Source organism: Pseudonaja textilis, chromosome 3 (genome assembly GCF_049901715.1).
Source record: "Pseudonaja textilis isolate UNSWEBS1 chromosome 3, rPseTex1.2, whole genome shotgun sequence".
NCBI lineage: Eukaryota > Metazoa > Chordata > Lepidosauria > Squamata > Elapidae > Pseudonaja > Pseudonaja textilis.
The window spans coordinates 56,117,846-56,143,258 of record NC_141992.1 but is presented as its reverse complement, the minus strand read 5'-3'; the positions used below and the strand labels follow the sequence as shown (position 1 = coordinate 56,143,258).

The following is a 25,413-nucleotide window of genomic DNA, read 5'->3' as shown; positions in this document are numbered from 1 at the left end:
ATTCAGTTCTTGATACAACCTCTTTTTTCAATCTAGCAGATCTGACTGAGTTGAAAAAATAGAGATAATTGTAAAATGGCAGCAAAGAGAATCAAGATTTATACAGTTCAGATCTGGTACCTAAATTTTACACATATTTTTTTACCAAGCCTTAAATCACCGGGTTTTTGAATTCTAGACCAGTGTTCTGATGCAGAATTCAGTCAAGTTCTTCCACATAAGAGACATTGCTATGACTAGGTTATATCTAAAAATGCCTTTATTCCTGCAATATTTGTTCTTAGCTTGTTCTTAACAGGTTAGATGGATTAGTCCATCTGTCATATGAATGTTGCAACTATCTGACTATTAAATCACAGACACTGATAAATTTCTTTCTTTAAGAACATGTAAACACACTCATCTGGAAGAAAACTTTACCGACTTCAAGAGGATCCATTCTGAGTAAACATAACATTTACAAACTCAATGTAAACCGCTCCAAACTTGATTGCAGAAAGTAGGACTTCAGCAACAGAGTGGTCAATGTCTGGAATGCACTATCTGACTCTGTTGTTACATCCTCTAACTACCCCCTACTCCTTTAGTCTCAAACTAACCACTATTGACCTCACCCCATTCCGAAGAGGTCTGTATGGGGCATGCATAAGTGCACCATCGTGCCTATCGTCCCTGTCCTATTGTCCCCATTTATTCATACCTATTTCCTGCATTCTTACTCATGTTTATACTTATACCTATTATCTTGTGATTGACAAAGCAAATAAATAAATAAAAATATATATTTGAAAATTACACTGTCACACCTAACTCCATCCCCCCCAAAATACGATGAACAAGTGGTGGCTTATTAAGTTAACTCAGTTCCTTATCGGAACTTAATATGGTACATATTGTAGTTGAATGTTAATCGAGTTCAAGCTTATGGTTTCAGCATCATGCAAATAGAGCCTTCTTTGACTTTGCTCTTTTTTTTTTTTGTCGGAGCTACTACGGCAATCATTACGGTAGCGGTGCCCCTCTCTTCTGACGCAAGCCTTGGGCGGGTCCTAAGAGCACCAATGAGGGCAGCCGGGACAAGAATCCGGAAGTCTTGGGGAGACTTTTTTTTTTGTTTTTTTCCCCCCTTTTGATAGGCAGCAGGGCGGGAAAAAGACACGCACCGCTGCGTGGAGGGCAAGATGGAAAAGAATGGGATAGTCGTGTGAGTAGCGGCTGCGGAGCCGAAAGAGGGGATCAAATAACATTTCTCTCCTTTCTGCTTCTAGATTACTGGACTACATTTCCCATCGTCCCCAAATATCGCGGTCATTAACTAAGGCCGGCAGAACTTTGGGACCTGTAGTATAACCTGCATGGCACCGAGCTGGGGAAGGCTGCCGTGGGTTCGGTCGGAGGGCATTGCCATACGGCAAATTAGGGAGCGGTGTCCGAAGCCATCCGGCATGAATTGGGTTGCATGGGGGGACGAAGCACAAGAGTGGACAACTCTGCTTCTCTGAGGCACCGCGTTATGCTACAAGGAATAAGAGTTAGAAGGCACCTTGGAGGTCTTCTAGTCCAACCCCTTGCTTGAGACGGAGATCTTATAGCCTACTATCCATAACAGTTGCCAGTTCGATTGTCTTCAGTGGGCCAGCCACAGGCCCTTTCCCAGGCTGGCGTTTTTTCCCATCCACCCCTTGTGGCAAAGGCATTAGGTCTTCCTTCGGTGGGTGCAGCAGGTACCTTCACGTGATCAGGATCAGATCAAAGGCTCAGGGGGGGAAAAAAAGACCACTTAACTGAGAAATCTAGTGGTTTGCAGCCCCGGTGCACTAATGCTTAGTTTGAGTGCCCAGGATGAGCCAGAGAGAAACTACCATTCCATCTTGAGCTGGATAGCACTGTGTCAAGAATGATAGGCAGGACTTTATTAATGGAGCACATTATCCTTCGCCTTTCTTGCTTTTAATGTGTGAATCGATGATGCTGGCAGAAGAGAGATTAGGTTTCAATGGTTGTTTTTATTCTGCAGTATAAAAACCAGGAGGCTCCAATGTCCCTTATGCACCCATTTTGAGATAATCTGTGGGTGTGGGAAGCAGCCTAAGAACATGATATTCTGAGAATCTCTCTCTCTTCAATTGCTCCTTAGTTCAAGGAAGGCAAAGCTGTAACCTTCCAGATACAATTGGAATCTAGCCATCTGCCCCAGTTGGCATGGCCCTATGGTCAGGGAACATGAGAATTACAATTCACAATATTTGGAACATTTTACGTTACCCTTCTTCTCTATTTTACCTTTCTTCAGAACTATAAATGTGAAAAGAGTTTAAAATATTGTGTAATCATTTTGTAATATGTACAGTGACATGAAACTTAAGTTCTCAGTGTTTAGTTTTTAAGTGAGATGATAAGAATTGGGCTGTAAAGGTGATATTTCGAAATAATTTCCAAATAGGAATATTTTGTAATAAAAAGTACAGGTGCACAGTCCAGTTCAGTGTGAAATCCAAAGTTCTGCTGTCATTGTCCTGTGCCTACCGAGTGAATTTATCTACTGTATCTTATACCTTTTTAGAGAGAATGGCTTTCCCCAGCCTTTTTCTTCCTAATTTATATTGTATAGCTCACAGTCTTTCTATAACCAAAATAGCTAGAATTCTGAGAGTCACTGCTCCATAAGACTCTTAAGCTGATGACTTAAGTGGTTGAATAGGAATTAATTTTGGGATGTGTGAAGTGTGGGTCAATACAATTCTATATATCTCAGTGAAGGGAATTGTAAAAATGTACAGTTTTTTCTTATGATACATGGACCATTTAAGTTAGAATCTTATGAACACTTACCTGGGAATAAGTCCCTGAAATTTAGGGAATTTATTTTAGAATCGCCCTGCATTTAAAAGATTAATATCCTATATTGTTGTTGTTCTTTGTCTGACCAATGATGTTGACAGCATAAGTAATCAAAAGTTAACTGCTACTCTGCATTACTGACAATGAAAAAATATTATGCTAACTTAAAAAAATAATTGTTATTCTGTGACAGTGGCATAGGGGCTCGGGGCATTTGAGATGCCTAGCTGCTTTTGTATAAACTGTCAGCATGTGTAATCCTATACTGTTATGTCTCTTCGACAGCTGAGGAGATTTAACTTTAGCTCTGCTGTGATGTGAGAGAAACTGCCTGGACACTAGCTTTCAGAGGGCTGAAATTCTGCCTAGTTTGGAGGATGTGTTTGCCCTTTTACAGGAATCTCTTCTCCCATCCTAAACCCTGAACCTCAGCACCCCAACAGGTCTTACAAGGAGAATGCTTACTTGACAGCTCTGCATCTCTGCCTCAGAGAATACCGCAGGCAAAGGGAGCCAAGATTGTATTGTCAGGCATCAATCAGTTTTCCAATTCTGTTATCAGGGAACCATCCCTTTCAAAGTCAAGCTACTAGGTTTTTGAATTTCTTTTCATTTTGTTTAGAGGGACTACTTTTGTAGGGGAGGAGGTATATTTTGTTGGTGCAGGGTTTTTTCAGACAGATGCTTCAGATTAGGGCAATGATTTTAGTTTCTTCTAAGTGTTTCTGAGTCAACAAATGAAGACATTATGGATTGTTTTTGAACTGGTGAGTAAAAATAGTAGTGGCATAGCAGAAGGGTTTTAGAATAGGTTATATCATTCTTTCTTCATTTAGTACAAGTGTTTGTTTCTGGTACTGATAACTAGTGACAGTTCATTGGATAGTTTTGTGTGTTTGTTTTTTGTGTGGTGATTTTATGGTTTGAAACATTGGATTGGGTCATTAATATAAGGAAATAAACTAAATAAATAAAAAAGAACCTGGAGCTGAGAAAAGAAACTGCCAGTAAACACCTTTATTTGGAGGGGGGTCAAGTTGCAAAATTTAATTACGGTTCAGCTGCTACATACTTCCTGTCATCTGTTTTATGTTACTTGAGACACACAGAAAAACCTGCTTTCATTTGAGCACCGTTTACATAAGTGCATATGTAATACCCAAGACTGGATTTAGAAGCATTTGGATATATCTCCATAGGAGATGAAGATGCTACATCCAGAACTTGTGGTTTGCATGTAAGAGTAAAGCTTATTTTATAACATTTATTGAGGAATCAAAGCTAAGAATATTTCTAAAAATCTTCAAAATGCTTTCCTTTTGCAATTGAGGCAATAATCACTTCCAGAAAAATAATCAAGATCTGATATATATATTTTTTCATTTAAAAGAATAGCCATTGAGAGGGAGGTCTCATTTATTTTTCAGCTTTCCACCACAGTTGGAAAGAAAGTAGTCTTTTACTGGTAGGACATTGTAGCAGATAAGTTTGTGTACTACGCTTAAGTCCAACCATAGGTGGCGTAGTTCAAGGTTGTCCAAGTTCAAAATTTGAAGCCTGGTGATATGGGGTATTCTTTTGAGAGCAGAGGAGTGTAGTACTCTTCTCGTGAAATACTTCTGGACTCGCTCAATTGTATTAACAACTGATATACAGTGCAGATTCCAGACAGATGAGCTGTATTCAAGTATTGGTCTAGCAAAAGTTTTGTATGCCCTGGTTAGCAATTCAATATTACCAGAGGAATTCCTATTTTCTTTGTTTATGGAAAGCTTATAGGGAGAAAGTCATTGAGGAACCCAGCAGGCGGCTAAGTGGTTGCTGTTGGGAGGGGGAAGAGAGGTGCGTGTAGGTGCAAGTTAGGAAGGATACATGGGAATTTGTGAGAGGCGCCGTGTGGTTTGAGAAGGATATGTGGGAGTGCCTCAGAGATGCTGTGAAGGTTAGGGAGGTTGTGCTAAGGGTACTAATGTTGGTTGGAAAGGGTGCCCAAGGTGCCTGAGGTTCAAGTAGGATGTATGGTGGGGGTGGAGTGTGGATAAAAAAAGATGTGGAGGTCACAGGGGTGTAAGAGGGACTGTGGGGGGTCAGATAAGTATGCAGAGGAGAGCGTGGCTCAAGAAGAATGCATGGGGGACACAGGGGTGTATGAGAGATGCTGTGCTGGTTGGGGATGCTTCAGGAGGAATTGTTCTGACTCACGCCCTTTTCTGACAAATCAGACACAAATTCAAAAGGAACAAAAACCTTGTAATGCTTTATAATTAGCTGTGATAAGCACAAGCCTTGCCAAACTCTGCGAGGTTTGCCAAAAGATAACGGACAAGAAATAATTTGCCATACAAACTCAGGATACTGGATTGTCCACGAGGCTGTAGTTTCAAAACATCTTTGCCTTCTGCAAAGAAGGTTTGTTTCATAGCTGGCTTTTATCTTCTTGAGGGAGGGGCCATTACCTTGCAGCCTTACTCCCGAGTCGCCCGTGCTGTTGTAACTGCTCTTTCCTACGAACAATCCTGTGTGCACGTGCACTTGGTACAGGCTCCTTGGGAGCCTCCTCATCACTGCTGCCAGCCCCTACAATCTCTGAAGGCAGCAGTCCACTCTGTAATGGTCCTGGCCCCTCATCTGAGTCCTTGCTCTCCTCAGCCGTCTGCACCTGCTGCCAGCTAACCACAACAAGAATGTGGGTTTGCAAGGGTACTAAGGGGTAGTGGGAGCCCAGAAGTGCTGTGCAAAAGAGGTGCCATGTGGATCACGGATGACACATGGGAGACAATGCATGTCAGGAAAGGTGCATTGGGATACTCAAGAGGGGACCCTGTGGGTCAAGGAAGGCGCACAGGGCGGCAGCATGGCTTGAGAGTGCATGGGGTGCATAATGGTTGGGGAAAGCATGTGTGGGGTTGGGAAAGGTCGGCGGAACATGCAGAGGGGATGGGACAAATAGGTGCACAGGTATTTCTTTCTCTTCCTTTCCCTTCCAATCCCTTCCCTTCCTAGAAGACAGATAAGTGGCTGCTGCTGGGTGGGAGAGAGCAAAGTATTGTGAGACTTGTTGAGGTAATTCCCCGTTAGGAGAATGAGTGCATACAGGGAGACGTATAGAGAGTAGTGTTGGAATAATACACACAGAGCACACAGATACACTGTATAGTAAATGTAGGTTTTTACTTCCAGAAAGGTTTAAGCAAAGTCCAAAATAAGCAATCCAAAGTAATTCACAACTTAAATCAGTCAGTTTTCAATCCAGGTATAATCCAAATATCAAAGTCCAGTGTCAAAAAACAGTTCAGTAACAGACTTACATTAAATCCAGTAATATCAGTCAACTAGAAGAAATGGAGCAACGGCAATACTTTCCAACAGAAGGAAACAGAGATATACACTCATACTCTCTTCTGAGACTCAGACTAAACAACCCAGGTTTCTGGCTCCATCTTATGTCCGTTTGAGAAACCACACCTAATTACAGTTTTGCATTTTCTTAAAGATACAGTTTTAAAATGTTTATCCTGGTTTATATATTGCTAACCCAAATAGTTGTTAGGTGACTCATATTCCTAACAAGAATGACTGAGAAACTGTCAAAGAAATTTGAAAATGAAGATCATGTGGCTGGAGCAGCAGCCAATAGCACTGAAGCAGCCACATCTTTCCCAAATTTCATTCCGTTGGGTCATGGATCTTGGATTTTAGACATATTCTGTCAATTAGCCCATTAAAGGTGCCTTGGTGCAAAACCATTGCCCTATGATGCACCATTTCACCCAGTTAAAGATCATAATAATTTTATTAATAGATAGATAGATAGATAGATATTTGGGGAGAAGCTGACCGTAGAGATAGCAAGTCTGAAAATGGACCAGAAGAAGCTGGGGAACTGCTGAGAAGAAAACACAGAAAACATTATAATGTGAGCCTGTGGTACATCCATTTTAACTCTGCATTCATTATGATTCGAATGACCAAGAACAGAGTATATGCCATCTGTCTTGTGCTTCCCACATATGGATAAATAATACACATATGTACAACATAAGGGGAGAGCACACAAACATACACAGTCTACATGTGTGCTCACTCAGTCATCTCTTTCTCTCTATGTATGTGACTATCTGTGTGTGCATTCAACCTGCTTAGTGCCTGGGGAGAAAGTGTACCCAGATGCAGCCCATTATTGTATGGGAGGAAACCCAGATGCTCCCTAAGGCTGCTTATAGGGCTAAAGGGGTTGGGGAAGAATTTCCAGAAGCTGTGATTTCCTTGCCTATTTATTCCAACCCTTTGGAATATTGGAAAGAAACTTAAAGAAAAGAAACGTTGGAACTCTGCCTGCCTGCCTGTCAGCAGGATAGCTCTCTGGAAAGTGAAGAAAATGGGATCAAATCACAACAAATCAAATATGTTGCAGAGTGGAACATATGGAGCCCACTCTCCTCCCAGTGCACAGACCCCATGGGACAGGAACAAAAATGCTCATGCACAGACGCAGCGTGTTACTTCATTGTGGATGCCTCCCATTGGTAAAGAGCTTGAAAAGAATCCCCAGAGCCATGTTTGATGTTGTTTTCCTCTTTTAATCAGCTGCCACAATATTTATGGCAGACATCATTAACTTTTGACTGCACCCATAATCCCAAGGAGGAATTAAAAAGATATTTGATTTTCCCTGTTCAGATGCAGGATTTCCACTCTTATCATTTCTAGACTAAGGAAGGCTGGTGAATTTATATTGAGAAGTAATTGCTTAATACCACCAGCTATAGTGAACCGGATGTCTCCATCTTCTATGTTCATATTGCTTTTTGTTTTCCTCTGATTAGTCCTACAGGGTTTCCTGAATTGAAAAATGACACTTTCTTGCGAGCAGCACACGGAGAAGAGACAAAATACACTCCTGTTTGGTGCATGAGACAGGCAGGAAGATACCTGCCAGGTAATTAAAGCAGAAAGGGTGACTTGAATTATACAAGAGGTGCACAGTTTATCGCTTTCAAATAGTTGCAGTGCCAGTTATTCTTACTCATTGGCCATCTCGGTTGAGTTGAATGGAATTATAGTCCCAATATAGTCTAGCCAGTGTGTCATATCTGAATTGTAAATGTCCAGATAGCCATTAGATGGCAGCAAAGAGAAAAGGGACCCTGCTAGTTATCTGAATTTGGGAGGCTAGATATTATAGCTTTTTCTATATCTTTGAAGTGATTGGTAGTATTTGGGATGGAGTGGTATTGGTTCTTGTGCCTTCAAGTCAATATTGATTCTGGTTGACTAACTGTCTCTGCAGTTTTCTTGGCCAGAATTTTCAGAAGTGATTTGCCATTGTTTTTTTTCTCTCTCTACGACTGAAGGAGAGTGACTGGCCCAAGATTACCCAGATGATTTTATGACTAAGGCAGGACTAGAATTCACTCTCCTAGTTTCTAGCCTGATGCCTTAACCGCTATGTCAGCCTGACTCTCTTGGGTTGGGTAAGGACACTTTATTTTAATACAATATATAAGCCATGAATTATGAGGTAAGAGGAAATTCCTGTCAAATGAGAAGAGAGCAATGGAAAAAAATTCTAAAGATCAGATTCTAGGGAGAATCCTGGGAGTGAATACAGGTAGTCCTCAACTTACAACAGTTCATTTAATGACCCTTCGATCTACATTCCATCCACTTTCTAATTATTTTGTAGAATTCCGTGAGACTCGAGCAGCTCAGGATTTCTTTGCAACCTGTCGTTCACCAGAGACATGCTGTGAACTCACACTGCAAGTATGGAGAGAGCTTTATGTTGTTCTTAAGTAGGACTAATGTTCAGGATTGAAGTTCTGTTCAGGACATGAATTACCTCTTAAGTGTATTTTCATTTTGTTCTTTTCTGAAGTTATCTCTGCCCCATTTGTTTAATGTCTGTGTATCCTGGGTGTTTTTCATTTTTCTTTGCTTCTGTTATTTATTCATCCTTGTTGTACTGATATACTGTCTGTATTTCTTACGTTCTCTATTAGAATTTAATTTGGGGTATTTTCATTAGGTTTATTTTCATTTATTTACCCAGTGTAGTTTTGCCTTAAAAAAAACCCCATTAATGACCTAAAGTTTCATTTGCCTACAAAACAATTATATACATTGCTGACTGCTTTGGGATTTCATTTTCCGCTTTTTAATCTTCTATTTATATAATGCTTCCTCTGTTTTCTGTCACATTGTTATAAACTTGTCAATATTTTTTCTGTGTTCATTGTCAGACTGACAGCATCATTTTAAACATTATTTGGTTCTGTTTTTATAATTTTCATTTTGAAGAAAACCCTCTTTTCTTTTTTTCCATACATTAATGTTATTCTATTTTAGCCCATTGAGAGTTTTGTCTTTAACCTGAATATAATTTTAATTTAAAAATAGAAAAAAATATGTTTCTTAAAAATTAACTTTATAATATTCCCCCCCTTTATAATATTTTTAAATCACTACTTTTAATACTTTCATTGGCAACTTCGCACACTATCCCACATTAGTTGCCTCTTCATCTGAGCTACTTACTTTTCCAATCACACGCATTTTCAATTTTTTCCCATTAAGTGGTTGCTGTTGCTAATCATTCCCTCCCTCTATTTTTATTGGTCACTTCCTCCTCCTCTTTGTCATTAAGGGCTGTTCCTTTGAGGAGGGGAACAGGGTAATTGTGGAACATAAGAGAGGGCATGAAAGATTTGATGGCGCCCAGACATATTTAACCAGACAGTGGAGGACAGGAAGGCCTGGAGGAACATTGTCCATGGGGTCATGATGGGTGGGATACAACCTCGTGACTAACTACAACAACAACAGCAGTTAATCTTTATTAAGCAAAGTGAAGAATATTCTCCAATAGTAACTAAAGCATTACATGTAACTGTTCATGCACACATTATAGGGCTCACCTAGTCAGTCAAGGGCAAATTTTTTGAACCAAATTACTTCTTTCTTTAGACACAAAAGGTCAGCAAGAATCCGGCACATAGTCCTAGAATTACCAACATTTCTAGTACTGTGACTGGAATGCCTACACACAGTTATTGCCACCCTCCAAAAGCAATAGCACTTAGACTTATACACCACTTCACAGTGCTTTACAACCCTCTCTAAGTGGTTTACAGAGTCAGCACATTGCCCCCAACAAGCTGGGCCCTCATTTTACCCACCTCAGAAGGAGGGAAGGCTGAGTCAACCTTCAGACCTGTCAGGATTGAACTGCCAGCAATGCGAAATGCAGAGTTAGTCTGCAATACTGCATTCTAACCACTATGCCACCACGGTTCTTGTAGAATCATATTGTAGCTCTTGAAAAGACCCTCGTTAATTATCATATTTTATATAACAATATTCTGCCCCAAACGTACAATAATTTCCCTCCTGCTAAGATAGGCATTCTTATATTCCCTGTAAATTTCAGCATATATTTATAAAAGGGTGGTGCCTCATTAGTAGAGTGTAAATAATATTAACAATATAGTACTATCAGAGGTGATGTGGATTCTGAAAATAGTAGAATGGTCTATAGAGAAACTCTTTAGTGCACAATATATGTCTGTATGGTAGGCAAGATTGTGTCATTGATACAGCAATGCTGGGTTTGTTAATTATCCAAGAAGCACTTGAAGCTGCCTCTGGTGTGATCTGCAATTACGTTTTCTTAATTTTCTTTTATATAGAAAAACACTCCACACAGAATGGCATCATAAAAAATGCTAGCCCCATTTTACTTTTTCTCTGAATTTGTCATATCAAATTGCTTTATATTTCCATTACCGTCATGAACGCTAGATTTCACCTATTTCATATAATACGCATGTAGAAATCAAGCCTAGTTAAAAATCAAGTTTGTGTGTTTTCTCCACTCTCTTTGGTTTCAGCCTCTACGACGCTTTCCTTTTGATGCTGCCATCATCTTCTCTGACATCTTGGTGGTGCCTCAGGTATGGGAAACGGCTGAGGGGGAGGAGATGCTGCTAATTGATTTTACATGGGAGAAGAGGTGCTTGCAAACCTTTAAAACCAGAATGAGTTCTATCCCACATGACTTGTCCCCTTCAGGCACTGGGCATGGAAGTGGTGATGGTGCCAGGAAAAGGGCCCACATTTCCAGAACCACTAAAGGAAGTAGAGGACCTGCTGAAGCTTCGGCAGAAGGTCGATGTGGCAACAGAACTGGCCTATGTCTTCCAGGCTATCACACTGACACGGCACAGATTGGAAGGGAAGGTGCCTCTGATCGGCTTCTCTGGTGCCCCGGTGAGTTCAGTTATTTGGAAACACAAACCTTTCAAGAAATCCCTGTTTGCATCTTAATACTTTTCTATTGGGTAGTATAGGAATGTGCTACATTTCTGTGTTATTACTGGACACCAGGAAGGTTCTGAGCCTTTGGCAGCAGCATTTGACAAGTCATTTAGGAAGGAGAAAATGTCTTGGTTCTGAATTACTTTCAGCCAGACCTTTTATATTCTTGCTCCTCCACCATTAACTTAATACATTGATCAATTGCCTAGCCAACCATCTACTCCACAAAGATCTACCAGTTTTATTTTGTGACACTTAATTTGAGCCAGGTGGGTTTTTTTATCTATTGCATTTCATTCCAAAGGAGACGTGGTTAGATATGAAAACTAATTGTTTCACAAGCTCCTTTTTGGGGACGGGATGTGTAACTCTCCAGAATAAACAAAGTGTTGATATAGTTTCAGAGGAGAGTACAGTACAATGCAAACCATGTAATCTGTATGTAATAGAACTGCTTCACTGTTTCTACAAGGTTCATGTGATTGTAGAAGCTGGCTTAGCTTTGGAAGTTGACTTTTTTATTCATATCTACTTTTTATTTTTGCTTACTCTAATCCCTAGTGGACTTTGATGTCCTATATGATTGAAGGTGGTGGCTCCAACACAATGGCCAAAGCCAAGGCCTGGCTCTACCGGCATCCTGAGGCCAGCTATCGGCTGCTCACTTTATTGACTGATGTTATTGTGGAATATCTGGTGAGACAGGTGGCTGCAGGTGCTCAGGTGAGTGGACTCCGAAGAGCCTCTGTCCATAAGTTTGTAGTCATCACATTTACTTAAATAGACTGGTTCCTGGTTTCTGAAGATATACTATTCCTTTTATCTTTCTGCCGAAAAGGATCCTTTCAAGGAAGGGTAATTGAATCGATAAATCAGCAGTGCATTATTTAGGCCATTGTTCTTAGAACATAAATTTTCAAAAATATTTGATTGTATTTCCTCTATTATTTTTAAGAATAGATTTCTGGAGTTCACAAGAACAAATCGAAACTGAATTTGATGATGTTGGACAGAGCACAACTCTCAGGGATGGGATTCAATGGGTGTTACTACCGATTCCCAGCGTACGCGTGTAAACCAACAAACTGTGCCACCCGGAGAGCTGAAAAGCGCTGCGCACGGGTGGGCAACATTTTAAAAGCCACTTTTTTCCTGCTTTTTCAACCTCAGCTGTGCTGTGCAAAGCAGCTGAGGTTGAAAAAGCAGGAAATAAAGGACAGCTAAGAGCCTGGGCGGGCAGGTGGGCTAAACAGCAGCAAACACAGAACCAATTCGGTGTCTGCTGCTCTTCAGAGCTACCAGTTCTTTAGAACCGGGCAGAACCGGTAGCATCCCACCCCTGAAAACTCTGCACCACAGCAAATGGTATATAAAATACCAGTCACTTTGAACTTTTGAAATTTTTGATCTGGCTTTATGAGCTCTAGAAAACTCTTTTTGTCCTCCCAGATTCTTCTTCTTCCCAAAATGTTTCAAGAGACAACATCTTGCAGCTAGTTCATATATATAGCCAAGACAGTAAGAGTTTTCTGATGAGTTCTGCCCTTCTTCCAACTATCCAACTATGCAGTTACTATTGTCAGGTTTCCAGCAGTTACTCCAATTAAATCATGAGCCTTGAGCCATACTCCCAAAACTAAAGAGGATTTATTTGAAGCTACCATTCTATGTCCAGCACTAACCTGGGCATAGCCAACTCTGAGATACATAATTCACTGTCACCCTTGATCCTGCTTTCCCCCCCACCTCTCTGAGTGTATCATCCAACGAAAAACGTCCATAGCCAAGAGTCATCAATCATGCTCTCCAATTAGATTTTTTCGTGTCAGAAGCTTCAGCCATCTAATCAGTCTTTGAAAAAAATATGAATGGAATGTACTTTCTATTCCACAATGCTGTCTGCTCTTTGAAACTCCCCCCTTCTTTCTGTTGTCAACTATAAAACATGTATACAAAATGTTTTATGAGTTGACAACTATTATGATGAAACTGGGATCTATTCATATAACTGGCTACCATGCTAGGTTTATTCAAGAAGCCTAGCATATAATACTCATATATAATACTATATAACTGACTATATAATACTCAATATTGTATTATACCAAATATGTAGGAACTGCAACCTGGTGGTCAATATTCTTTCACTTGAGAATAGGATTTAAAGCTATTCTCTATGGCCGTATGCAGTTATCATGTGACAGTCTAATCCTGGAACAAAACCTTCAACAAAGACAAGAACAATGGACAATACTACCTGAGGGTTTTCTGGTGTAATTTTCTCCTAAATACATTTTGGTGCACCCAAAGGCAATTGAAACTTAGATTTTTTTCCAGTGGAAGAACCCTACATTCTATGCCAGGACAGATTGGACTGAATGCCTTGAACAGTGGGGTGGGCCTTCCAGTTAAGTGGAAGGAGAGAGGGAGAATAGCCGTTAACCAGGAAGTCTATTCTGATTCTCTGCTTGTCCTTTTTGACAGGCTCTGCAGGTTTTTGAGTCCCACGCAGGACACCTGGGGCCAGACCAGTTTGCAGAGTTTGCCCTCCCATTCATTCGGTCCATTGCCAAAGGTGTGAAGAATAAGCTACAAGAAAATGCTCTCCCTGCAGTGCCAATGGTAAGAGATGGGACTGTTTCCTTCTGCCTTTTTTTCTGAATTATTACCCAGAATTTACAGCGATTCTGTCCAGAATGGCAGCATTTTGTTTATTTTAAAGGCAAATATCACATTTTGGTAGAATCCTGAAGCTCGTTTCGCCTATCATATGTTTTTCTCAACGATTGAAAGACCATTAACAGACATTTTCTTGAAAACTTAAAGGTAGAAGAGAGGAAAATATAGGTGCCGGTAAAAAGACCCGGATCAGACTAAAGACCTACACAATCCAATGTTCAGATAGCTATGGAGCGCTTGCAAGTAGGCTAGGAGTACAGTTAGTTATGGACTCCACCAACTAATACAAAAAAATTGTAGCCTCCGCTATTGCCAGAAAGTTCATAGCTACCCTGATTTAGTAGCCAAAGAAAGAAAATAAACTTTATTCTCTTTTTAAAAAAAATTCTTCAAGTCTCCTTTATCAGAACTTTTTCCTGACGAATCAAAACAGTATGAAAATATGAAGAACTTCATATTTTTAGTATAGAAGTATACATTTCTAAATGAAAGAATTTGGATGCTGAAGTAGAACAGTTCGCCCTCCCCTCAAATCATAACTGGGCGTAAAGCTGGCATTTCAAAACTTAGTTTTAGAGTGTAGACTTTCCATAATCAGAGGTGGTGGATAATAGGCTTGCACTTCTACTACTTTTTTATAGAAGTGTCTTTTTCATCGTCTCTAATGCCTAAAAAGATAATCTTCAAATAAAGGAAAAAGGATAATCTTCAAATAAACATGTTGCTATGCATAATTTTAAAAGCCATGACATGATATAACTTTTTTTTTCATGCAAAATTCGAGTTCCTATGTGACCAAGCGTTTATAACCCTGTCCTCGTTGTTTTCCGTCTTCTCCTCCCCTCTCCACCCACTAGATCATCTTTGCTAAGAATGCCCACTATGCATTGGAGGATTTGGCACAGTCTGGATACGAGGTGGTTAGCCTGGACTGGACCACATGTCCTCAAGAGGCTCGGTGAGAAATGGGTTGTATTCCCTTGGGAACTCCGTAGGAGTGTCATCTCTTCTAAATGGGATTCTTCCTCAGTTCTGCAATAGAGTAGTTTGTCATAAAAGTCAAATCCCTCTCTCATATGATACTTGAAAAATAAAGGGATGGTAGCTGAAGCTAAGACTAAGTAAAGATACCAATCGTAGGTTGTGCATGAAATATTACCTTTGTGTAGAGATGACTGTTTTAGGACAGGTTAGGCTGATGCAGTGTAACAGAATGGACAGAATGTTCTCTTGCTCTTCTTTTACAAAATCAGAAATAAATTTGTACCTTATCTTTTTTAATTAGAAATAAGAAAAATAAGGTACCACATGGGAAAATTAGTAGTTTTCTATTTCCACTCAGCTACCTAAGCCCTGATTTTGAGGGTAGCTTCTTTCCTCTGCTTCAGCATTTTAGCTGGAATTTAGTCAGAGAAGGATGGATGGGGTTGACTGATAGCTTGTCTTTTATTTAGGAGTTATCATTGTATGTTGAGGCAATGAAGTCCAGCAAGCCCTTTTATCTTGGTTAAGCGTCTTTCTTACATTTTAATCCCCACCCCTACCCCACCCCCCATTCAGCCAGCGAACTGGAAGAACCGTTACCTTACAAGGGAATTTAGATCCATGTGCTCTATATGCATCCAAGGTAAGGAAACATGCATTAAATTGTAACGATCAGGTTACGCTCATTCCTGCAGCCGCTGGCTTCTTGCATCAATTCATTTGTTTTCTCCCTGGGTTCTATGGGACTTGAATGGGTTTTGCTGGACAAAGGGGGAAAAATCTCTACAAGATATTAAAGGGGGGAAAAGTTCCCTTGCAGAGGATTTTACCTTAGATCCTTGTGGAGAGTAGGAAGGAAAAAGCTCTTAGTGACAAAGAAAAAGCCACCCCACAGAGCAGGGGTCTCCAACCTTGGCAGCTTTAAACCTGGAGGATTTAAATTCCCAGAATTCCCCAGCCAGCTTTGAAATCCTCTAGGCTTAAAGTTGCCAAGGTTGGAGACCCCTGCCACAGAGGACAGCACACACTCTGCTAGAGAGAATTTTCCTGAAAATGGGCTCCAGCACAAATCTGAAAACTCAGAAGACAAAACCTCTGGTCCAGGTGACTGATCCAGATTGGATCCTGCAAAGAAAAAAAAAATCTCTAGAAACCTGAATAAAAGCCCCCCCCCCTTTTTTTTAACCCCCTGGGCCCTTTCTGGAAAGAGCTTTTCCCCTCTTAGCCACTAAGGAACCAGTGTGGCAGGACTTGCTAGCTTGACATTCAGAAGCCCCACCCTCTTGATTAAGGGGTTCTGGGTCTTTTTTATTTTCAAAATCAGTTCCCCAGCTTGAAAAAGTTTGAAAACTCATGTTCTTGTCTCTCTTTTTTTTTTTTGTAAAAAGAAACAAGAAACCAAGGCCTTTCACTGATAACAGATAATCAGAGTTGGAAGGGACCTTGTAGGTCATCTACCATGTTTCTCATATAATAAGGCCGGGTCTTATTTTTTTTTTGAGCCCCGAAAAAATAGCTAGGCCGTCTTTTTAGGGGTGACTTAATTCCGCTCCCATGCATCTTCGGGCGGGCGGTGACGGCTTGGATGTTGACCTCGGCGTTGGTGGGGCACTTCATATCGGGGTCAACGCAGGCAGCACCATATCTGGGTGTGCAACAAAAGTACTTCCTAATGGCAAGCCCCCCCACCATTCCCCACCATTTTGCATGTTTTAATATAGGTCTTAATTTGGGGGGAGGGGCTTAATTTCATTTCATGCCTATAAAACATGCTGGGACTTCCTATTGGGGGAGCCGTATTGTTGGAGAAACAGGGTAGTTCAACCCCCCCACCCAAGCGGGAGACCCTACACCATGATAGAGAAGTTCAGATATGGAGTACAGACAATTTTCAAATCCTAACCCAACTAAACTAGCCACGGATCAGTACCTTCCTATTGTAAATGAAATCTTGCTTATAGGTTAACGAAGGTCAAATGAGCTGTTGCCAACAACTGTTTTTTCTGTGCTGTGGACCAAGTGACCAATCAATGACTTCAAACCATGCTTTTGTTATGGAAACAAACCAAGGTTGGCTTTAAGGCACTGGTTTTTCCACTCCTACTTATGTAACCCATTCAGAATTTTGCATAGTGTGAGCAAAATGTGGCTATCTCTAATTCAGATTGCTTCCAACATGGATTGGTCATAAACTACAGTCAGCTCTAACCATTTGTTTATCTAATGCATGGGTCTTCAAACTTGGCAAGTTTAAGACTTGTGGACTTCAACTCCCAGAATTCCTGAACTAACATGACCGGAGGAGGAATTCTGGGAGTTGAAGTCCACAAGTTTTAAATTTGCCAAGTTTGAAGTCCCCGATCTAATGTGACAGTAAGCTAGGCAAACGAGCAAAGGAATTGTGCTAGGCTATGTCTACCCAGTTTCCCAATAGTTTTGAAGATTGAAAATGTGATGTAAAAGAGCTGAGGTGGCGCAATGCTTAAAATGCAATATTGCAAGCTGACTGCCCATAGTCTGGAGTTAGATCCTGAAGAAGCTTGAGGTTGACTCAGCCTTCCATCCTTCTGAGGTCGGTAAAATGAGGACCCAGATTGTTGGAGGCAATTTATTGACTCTGTAAACCCTTTAAAGAGGGCTGTAAAGCACTATGGGGTGCTATATAAGTCTAAGTGCTATTGCTATCTGATCTGCTTAATCATTTTTCATTTTCCACAGGAGAAGATCGGGGAGCTGGTAAAAAGGATGTTGGAAGGCTTTGGCTCCCAGCGTTACATTGCCAACTTGGGCCACGGTCTCTATCCTGACATCAATCCAGAACACGTAGGGGCTTTTGTGGATGCTGTGCACATGCATTCTTGCAATCTGAACAAATGTTCTTAAGGGACTCGGAAGAAACAATCCATAAGCAAAAAGAAAAGAAATGGGTCATCTGCTAAGCAAATGTATCTGTTATTGAGAGGGAACATCCTGGAAAGGATCTCGATGTAATTAGCTACAAAGGCTGCAGCAGGAACTGGCAAAAGGAACCGGGGAGTGCAGGTTTTTCACACACGTTATCTTCTTCTCAGCCTCTACCATAGAAAATGGATTCATTATGAAATATATATTGTCCCAACTGTGTACTGCTTATCCCCAAATTGCTCCTATTGATTACAAAACTAATCTGAGTGCCTCCGACAATCAATGAACACCTTTTATTGTAATTGAACTTCAGCTGTCCTTCCGTACAGGATTTGGCTGTCTTGACTTGCTTCCTACCCATCTGTTTCTTGCAGCAGTGTTTTTTTTATTATTATTATTATTTGAGTTGCTTTTAATATTCAGAAGTATCACAAGATGTGAGGAGGAGGAGGAGATAGGCCTCATGCATATTCCTCAATGGCCTGCTTCTGCAGGCTAAGTATCCTGTGTCTGAGAAAGGGATAATCTGTCCCCTTTTAGCTTATATGCAAATTATCTTGTTTATCCCAGAAAAGGAAAAACTATTTTCTCCCCTTGCAGTTACAGAATATGGAACTGTAACCTCTCTCTAGTCCGATCTCAGTAGCAGCACAGAGTGTCTTTGAATGGCTCTCCTTTTGAAGGATTTCTGACTGGGAGCATTAATGGACTGATACCAAAAGGGCTGGAGTGATACAACGAAGTCTTCCTTCCTTTTTTTTTTTATTAAACATCAGATCAAGAAGTTGTACATACAAAATAAAGAGACAGAAGAATGATACTTTTATGGCAACAAATACTGGGTGAGTAGGGCTTATCTGGTCTTCCAACCAGTTTCTCAGGATTTTTTTAAAAAAAAAAACACAAAAAAATCAAAACAAAACTGGAGTCAGACAGTATGTAATTTTAATCCACATTTCCTAAACTACGCTTCATCTTAACCCCTGCCCCATCCATTCCCTCCCTGCCCCTTTTAGAACTAAAATGCACTGGAACAGGGGAACACAAAGACATTTAGAAAAGGGGAAAAACTATTCTGCTCCTGCTACGCTCCATTTAAACATTCAGATGGAGGCAAAGCAGTAGTAGGAGATCAAGTAGCAGAAACTATGGCGGAAAGCTGTCCTCAAGAAGGCACCAACCTAAGCAGAGGCCAGCAAGGACAGTAGTTTTGAAATGAAATTGAAAATAAAGACTCACATGCAGGCTAATTGCTCCTGCTCCTCAAGATGACCAAAAATAAAATAAAATAAAAACAGAAGACCCTTTCTAAATTCACAGAGTAATACAACTCTTGCACAAATCAATTCGTTTGCATTTGGAGAAAGGCCAAAAATAGAGCATTTTGCACTATGGGCTCAACCGGTTAACAGTCTTGTTCCAGCTTCCTGGGGTCATGTTGTATCCCATATACGGAGCCATGGTACAAAGTAGCAGTCAAGTAATGTGCTGTGGCTTTTAGTCAGTGGGCCAAATCCACACCCTGATGGCCTTGAAATGCTGAGGTGTATCTGGCTTTGCGGTTTCCACCTTGGTCTTCTCTCTTCCAAGGTTACGTGTTGTGGTAGGTCTGCTCAAGCTTTTGTTTATTTTCCATTAGTCAAATCCCACCCGCTTGTCTTTTGTTATTTTTTTTTGCCAACAATGCTGGGGTAAAACCTGAGAAACGTTCACATTTCTCAGGTTTAGAAATGCTTAGCCCAGCCCACAACACATTTCAAGTATCCCCAAACAAACAAAAACAAACAAAAAACAATAATTATAAATAATTAGAACTTTACAATTTAATATTCGACACATATACTATTGTATTTACAGTATCATAAATGCTTCTGTTACTTTTAGTAAAGCAATCCCTGAGAACCGTTAACTTTAGTTTTTTTTTTTTAATTAAGGATTTTCATACGCACGCACTTGCACACATACTAAACCAACCAGCCCCAGCTATTTCCCCCCCACCCCTCACCCTAGTTACTCTGGAGTCAACTCATCCTATTCCCCAGCCAAGCAAATAGTTTGAAGTCTGGCAAATCTGGAGGGTACCAGGTTGGAGAAGGCTGCACTAACTAAATGGTGACGCCAGTTATGGCAGGATGCACATCTCGAAACCCACCAGCTGAGAACACAGATGGCCGCGCAAGAGGCTGAGTAATGTGCTTCCACATTGGCTGCTTTTCTGCCTCCATCCACCATGCTGTTTGGGAAAGAGGTATTCAGTTTCCTAGTTAGCCTTTTGGTATTGCTGAAGTGTTTGCAAGTAAGTGGTCATTGGGAAGCAAACTCTTCCTAACATGCTACTTTTGGTTTAATGTTCCTCAGAAGAATTGGGAGATTTTCTACGATGAAAATTACGATTAGTCTTGCCTGATAAGCATGATTCCACCAACAATGATCAGAGTGTCTTCTTCCCTTCCCCCGCCCTCCCAATGCAGAAGTTCAACCAAATCGTTCTCGCACTAGCAACATAAGCTTCTTCTTGCCCTTATAGATCTGCTTAAGGTTGTCTATGAACTGCGCAAACTGAAGGTGGCCATCCTGAGCAAGCAGGAAAGTCTCCCGAGCTTTGCTCAGAAACTCAATAAACTCCCCATAATGCCGTGGGCTGATGTGGGTAAGACGGGAGTGTGTGGTATTGATGTAAGCGCTTATTGTAGCATCCAGCAGTTGGCGCAAAGGTGCTTTGTCCGTTGACATCAGTTTCCCAGAGTTCCTGCGGCCAGGGATGCCAGCAAGGCCTGGCGCCGTCATGGTGCAGCGGCGCAGAATGTCAGATAGCACTGTGGCACAGTGAACACTCTTTACTACCAATGGAATAATAGCGGCCAGCTCATTCTTACCAAGGGAATGGCTGAGTGCACATGCCCAAAGGACATCATTGATGGCAGGGTGTGTGTCCTGGTTATAGGCAAGGTTGAGGTGTGTCATGGCAAGCGAGGCCAGCTTGAAGGCCCGTAATGGGTACCCGCAGTGCTCCATATACCGTGCAATGGTGAAGAGCTGGGAGTAAGTCATGCCGGTGGATGCAGCATCTATAACAATTTGGTAAGCAGTCTCAAAAGCAATGTGGTCCTTCTCGCAGAGGGTCAGAGCCGAGAGTGCACAGTTTTGCGGATCCTTCATGGCACATTGCAGGGCTAGCGTGCGAGCACAACTAGCCAGCTCTTCACGCTGTGGATAGTCCAGGCTGAGGCGCAAAATGGTACTGTGGGACATCACTGTTGCTGCTACTATGCTAGTTGCTTCAGTCGGGGTAAAGAGTGAATACCAACTCTGCAAGATGCTAACCAGGGCCCGGACACCTGCAAGATAGAATCACGAACTGCTCAGCCAGTTAGGGAAGAACCAGCAAGGTGCATGCAATGGTAGTAAGCAAACTGAGCAATAATTGTATTTTATTTTGCAACAGACTGGACCTGTAGCACCAAGCCCATTGTTCTGTCAGGACACCCAATACTGCAGTCAATTATATTTTTGTCTCTCATTGTCTTGAAAGTAGCACATCACAGTCTAGTTCAGCACTAACCTGTAGGAGTTGGCCTCCCCTTTTTTTTTTGCAATGAAGTTTTGAGCTCTATTGTAAAAAGATTTACAAAGATTGCTATAATTTGAGCTACTTACTGAATTCATTTGGAAAATGTCATATATCCTATCTTCATTTCGTGTGTTTTCCTTATAATTAAATCCTTCAATGTTTGCTACCTAGGGAGTCAACACTGGGAGGAATAGACTATTTGAGTTAGAAATCACTCATCTTTGTCATGAGTTTGGATATTAGTTGTCATCCAGATTTGGCTCTGGTGCCCAATAGCGTCTTAATATCTTGGGTGAGCAGAATATACTACACGGGCGTACCGTCCTGATGGTTGGGGAATTGAGATCCCAGAATCTCAAACCAATGTTGGGAAAGGCTGAGTGAGGCTTGCTCCAGGCTGCAGCCTTCATTTTAAGTATGGATTTGTGAAAATACCTACCAACTTCTGTAGCACAGGTCACCAGCCATCGCACCATCTCCCTCCGTCGCCAGTTCAATGTTGATAAGGTCATGCGCATTACCTGGAACGGTAGAAGTGAGTAGAAAATATTTTTTTTCACCCACCAGTGATATCCAAAGAAATGGTTGCATTTCCCTAGATCAGCCTATCACAATAAGTTGTTTCAACCCGTTTTGAAGATTAACAGGTCTGGCTTCTAACTTCATAAACTGCCTAGGTTGGAGGCCATGTGGGAAGCATTATGTCCCATTTTGAATCTTTTAGCTGAGAAATGTAACTGTGGTTATTTAATTATTCAAATCAGGGGTCCCCAATGTTGCCGGCTTTGTAGACCAGTGGCAGAGGTGGGGGGCGGAGGGAATGGTTCTGTGTGAGTGGCAGGTGTCACATGCAGCTCCATTTGCACAAGCAGCGGGTGTGCATGCACACTGCTCACACAAATGGAACTTTGCACAAGATTGCCTGCTGCTTGTGCAGCCCGGTTCTGAATGGACTGTAGCCCGCTACTGGGCTGTGGCCCAGGGGTTGGGGATCCCCGATTTAAATGGCCAGTATGCCCAAAATCCTGTAAGAGAGCAGGATTATCACTTAAGATCACAACTCGGCAGATTTTTTTCATTGGCTAACATGGACATTTCATTAACCCTCAAGGCAGGCTTCCAACTTATTGTAAAGATTTGGAAATTATTCGTTTTTTCCTGAAGATTATTAATGTCCTTACTTGTAGCCCCAACTCCAATGCCACATTAAGTAGTGTTGTATCAGCATTACTATCAGCAGGTGTGGCAATCTTAAAAGCATCCTGAGCCAGTTTGAAGATCAAGGAAGAGGAGTGGATGTTCTTTTGAATTGCTTCTAAGACAGTCCGTAGACGCAGCATGTCACCTGCAGTATAAGATAGTTTATCCATTTGTTGGTTACAATAAACCTTTCTAAAATAATAGTAAATACCTTCCTACGTAAACTGGTAAGCCTAAGTAACATTATTCTTATTTTGTATATCCTGCTAGATAGAAATCAGTTTGAGGGCTCAAATATTCAATTACGGATTTCTTCTCAGATCCGTCAGTGTCTTTCCACTTAACTTTTTTCAGCTCAAGCAACTATACCAAGGGATTCTATGACAAATCTCCATTTTGCCTGTTTCTAGAGCCAAGTAGAGAAATAAGCATAGATATAGCACAGAAATAAAAGGCTGTAACTCAATGTATATAATCTGCAATCTGAACTGCAATCATGAATTACCAGACAAAAATATGCTAGCAATATATACTAGCTCACATTAGATTGCGTTATAAAAGTCAAAGTCAAGTTTCATTTTTAAATTTGCAACAGGCAAAACTTATTTTAAAAAATTCAATTCAACTACAGATAAAAATATTCTCTATTTGGAATAGGTCTGGAGCAAGGGTGGGATTCAACCGGCGTTACTACCGGCTCGGTGATTATGTTTTGTGTGCTTTGTGCACATGTGCGCCTGACGTGTGCTATGCGCGCGTGTAAATTAACCTTAGGCTGTGCTTCCCAGACAACTGAAAAGCACTGCATGTAGGTGCACAGTGTTTGAAAAGCCTCTTTTTCCCTGCTTTTTCAACCTCAGCTATGCTGCACAAAGCAGCTGATTTTGAAAAAGCAGTAAATAAAGAACAGGTAAGAGCCTGGGTGGGAGGGTGGGCCAAATAGCAGCAAACATAGAACTGGTTCAGTGCCTGCTGCTCTTCAGAGCTACCGGCTCTATAGAACCGGGCAGAACCAGAAGCATCCCACTCCTGGTTTGGAGATGCCTTTGGTCTCTGAAACATAAAGCTTTAATTTCCTGGCCTTTTTGTTCACCACAAGTAGCTAAATGTCCATCTGTCTTGAAAACTAGACCATAAGATCAGAACCAAAACTTCTATCAAAAGTGGTTAGAGAGTAAAACATTGTCAAGGGTGTCATGCAGAAAGCATAACAGTGGTGAGAGCCAGAAACCATTCAAAGGAAAATGAGACAAAGAGCAATTGGGTCCTACTATAGTTTAGCAAATCTGTAACTAATAAGCCTGATTTGCTCAGGTTTGTTTCAGAACTGTATTTCTCATAACATCTGGCACAGTTCAGGAAGAGAACCTGAGGCAGAAACTGATGAGCCCTGTGTAAGTGGGAATCCCATTAGATCTACAGTTCTTATACAGAAATCAGACAAAAGATAGTGTCTCAAAGCTTTCTTCAATAGTTAACTAGGAAAAATAATTGTCTGAAAAGGGGACACGAAGGAAGCAATTATATGTCACACAGTAGTAGTTTGTCCCACCAGCCCATCATTCCTGTATTAGCAACTCTCCTATATGCGGCAAGAACCACACCTGCACTGCAATAGATGGGATGGGAATCCTAGGAGTAACTCAACTTTGCTTTTTGGGAGTTTTTGGGATTTCTGGGACTCCAACTATCCAGTCAGGTAAGAATCCCTTCCCCCTAATATAGATGGTTGGGCTCACATCAACAAATGCAATTTGTCTTTGTGGATAAAGTGAGAAAGAATTATTTCCCTCTTCCATACAGCCCAGCAGGAAACAGTCTGCAGCTTGCTGGTACTAATCATAAAGGCTGCACGGAGTGTGCAGTTGCTTTTATGAGTAGGCCCACTGTCTGCATACAGCAGATGTTTCCAGTTGCTCATGCACATTCTTTTCACTTCTCAGGCATCAAAAGTGTCTCGGTGTCAGAACATTCTTGTACAGATTGGCAGAAATGCTTGAAAGATGAAACAGCTGCTGCATCCAACAATTTACTCAGAAAGTAACTTCTATAATTCTCCTTTATTTTTAATGAAATGACTGTGCCTACTATTCTAGCAGTCAACAGGGTCTGAATGACACGTACAAATTGACTTTCTATTAGATTACTCTTGAAGACCAGCTGGTGAATATTTCACCTGGTTCTCTAGTGAACTATGTACAGTTATATTAGGAATCCTTCACCCACCTTTGGCTGCTGTCAGCATAGTGGAAGCAAGTTCACACTGTTGTGATTCCAAGTGCCCCAGAGTAAACCAGCGGGGATACCTGCTAGGGACCACTGAAACAATGTGGTGAGGATGTGTGACATCACCTGAGGGAGTTGTCTCCAAAACAGGCAGCCTAGGAAGAACAAAGCCACAACGTTAGGTCAATAGAAGGATACCTGCTGGTAATCATACCAAATACTCTCTGTATTGTCTTTTTGTGGCATGTGGAGCCCTCTCAAAGAGTTAGCATATTGCCCTCAACAATCTGGGTCCTCATTTTACCCACCTAGGGAGGACGGAAGGCTGAGTCAACCTTGAGCCTGGTGGGATTTGATCTGTCAAATTGCAGTAGGAGTAGCTTGCAGTACTGCACTCTAACCACTGCGCCACCGAGGCTCAGAATGATGTGGAAAATCTTTCAAAGACTTTCAGCAGCATATGGTTACAAAGTTGTTTCTGTTAGTTGTGAAGTCATGTCCAACCCATCGCAACCCCATGGACAACGTTCCTCCAGGCCTTCCTGTCCTCTACCATCTTCTGGAGTCTATTTAAGCTCACGCCTACTGCTTCAGTGACTCCATCCAGCCACCTCATTCTCTGTCGTCCCCTTCTTTTTTTGCTCTCAATCTTTCCCAGCATTAGGCTGTTCTCCAGCGAGTCCTTCCTTCTC

The 25,413-nt window shown here is 41.3% G+C and overlaps 2 protein-coding genes across 4 annotated transcripts in view; one reads left to right on the top strand and one right to left on the bottom strand.

Annotated features, from left to right (window-relative positions):
• Positions 1–1,125: 1,125 nt before the first annotated feature.
• Positions 1,126–18,544, top strand: UROD (uroporphyrinogen decarboxylase). 3 transcript variants are annotated; one of them, XM_026707252.2, is made up of 10 exons: positions 1,126–1,204; positions 7,668–7,780; positions 8,528–8,607; positions 10,731–10,793; positions 10,912–11,109; positions 11,719–11,880; positions 13,642–13,779; positions 14,694–14,794; positions 15,397–15,463; positions 17,539–18,544. In XM_026707252.2, exons 1-10 carry the CDS (start codon positions 1,182–1,184, stop codon positions 17,701–17,703), a joined length of 1,110 nt encoding a protein of 369 aa, XP_026563037.1. In that variant the 5' UTR covers positions 1,126–1,181; the 3' UTR covers positions 17,704–18,544. The 3 variants fall into 3 exon arrangements, with proteins under 3 accessions (XP_026563037.1, XP_087785953.1, XP_087785952.1); XM_087929827.1 differs by lacking the exon at positions 1,126–1,204 and adding an exon at positions 3,187–3,608; XM_087929826.1 differs by lacking the exon at positions 1,126–1,204 and adding an exon at positions 6,899–6,951.
• Positions 18,545–18,620: 76 nt separating this feature from the next.
• The window catches only part of ZSWIM5 (zinc finger SWIM-type containing 5), a 131,834-nt gene continuing 125,041 nt past the window's right edge, over positions 18,621–25,413 (bottom strand). Inside the window, exons 11-14 of the mRNA XM_026707329.2 lie at positions 24,722–24,876; positions 22,477–22,640; positions 21,735–21,816; positions 18,621–21,062 (exon numbers count right to left, since the gene is read on the bottom strand). Of these exons, the coding sequence (XP_026563114.2) occupies positions 20,200–21,062; positions 21,735–21,816; positions 22,477–22,640; positions 24,722–24,876 (1,264 nt within the window). The 3' untranslated portion in view covers positions 18,621–20,199. The remainder of the gene's footprint in view (positions 21,063–21,734; positions 21,817–22,476; positions 22,641–24,721; positions 24,877–25,413) is intronic.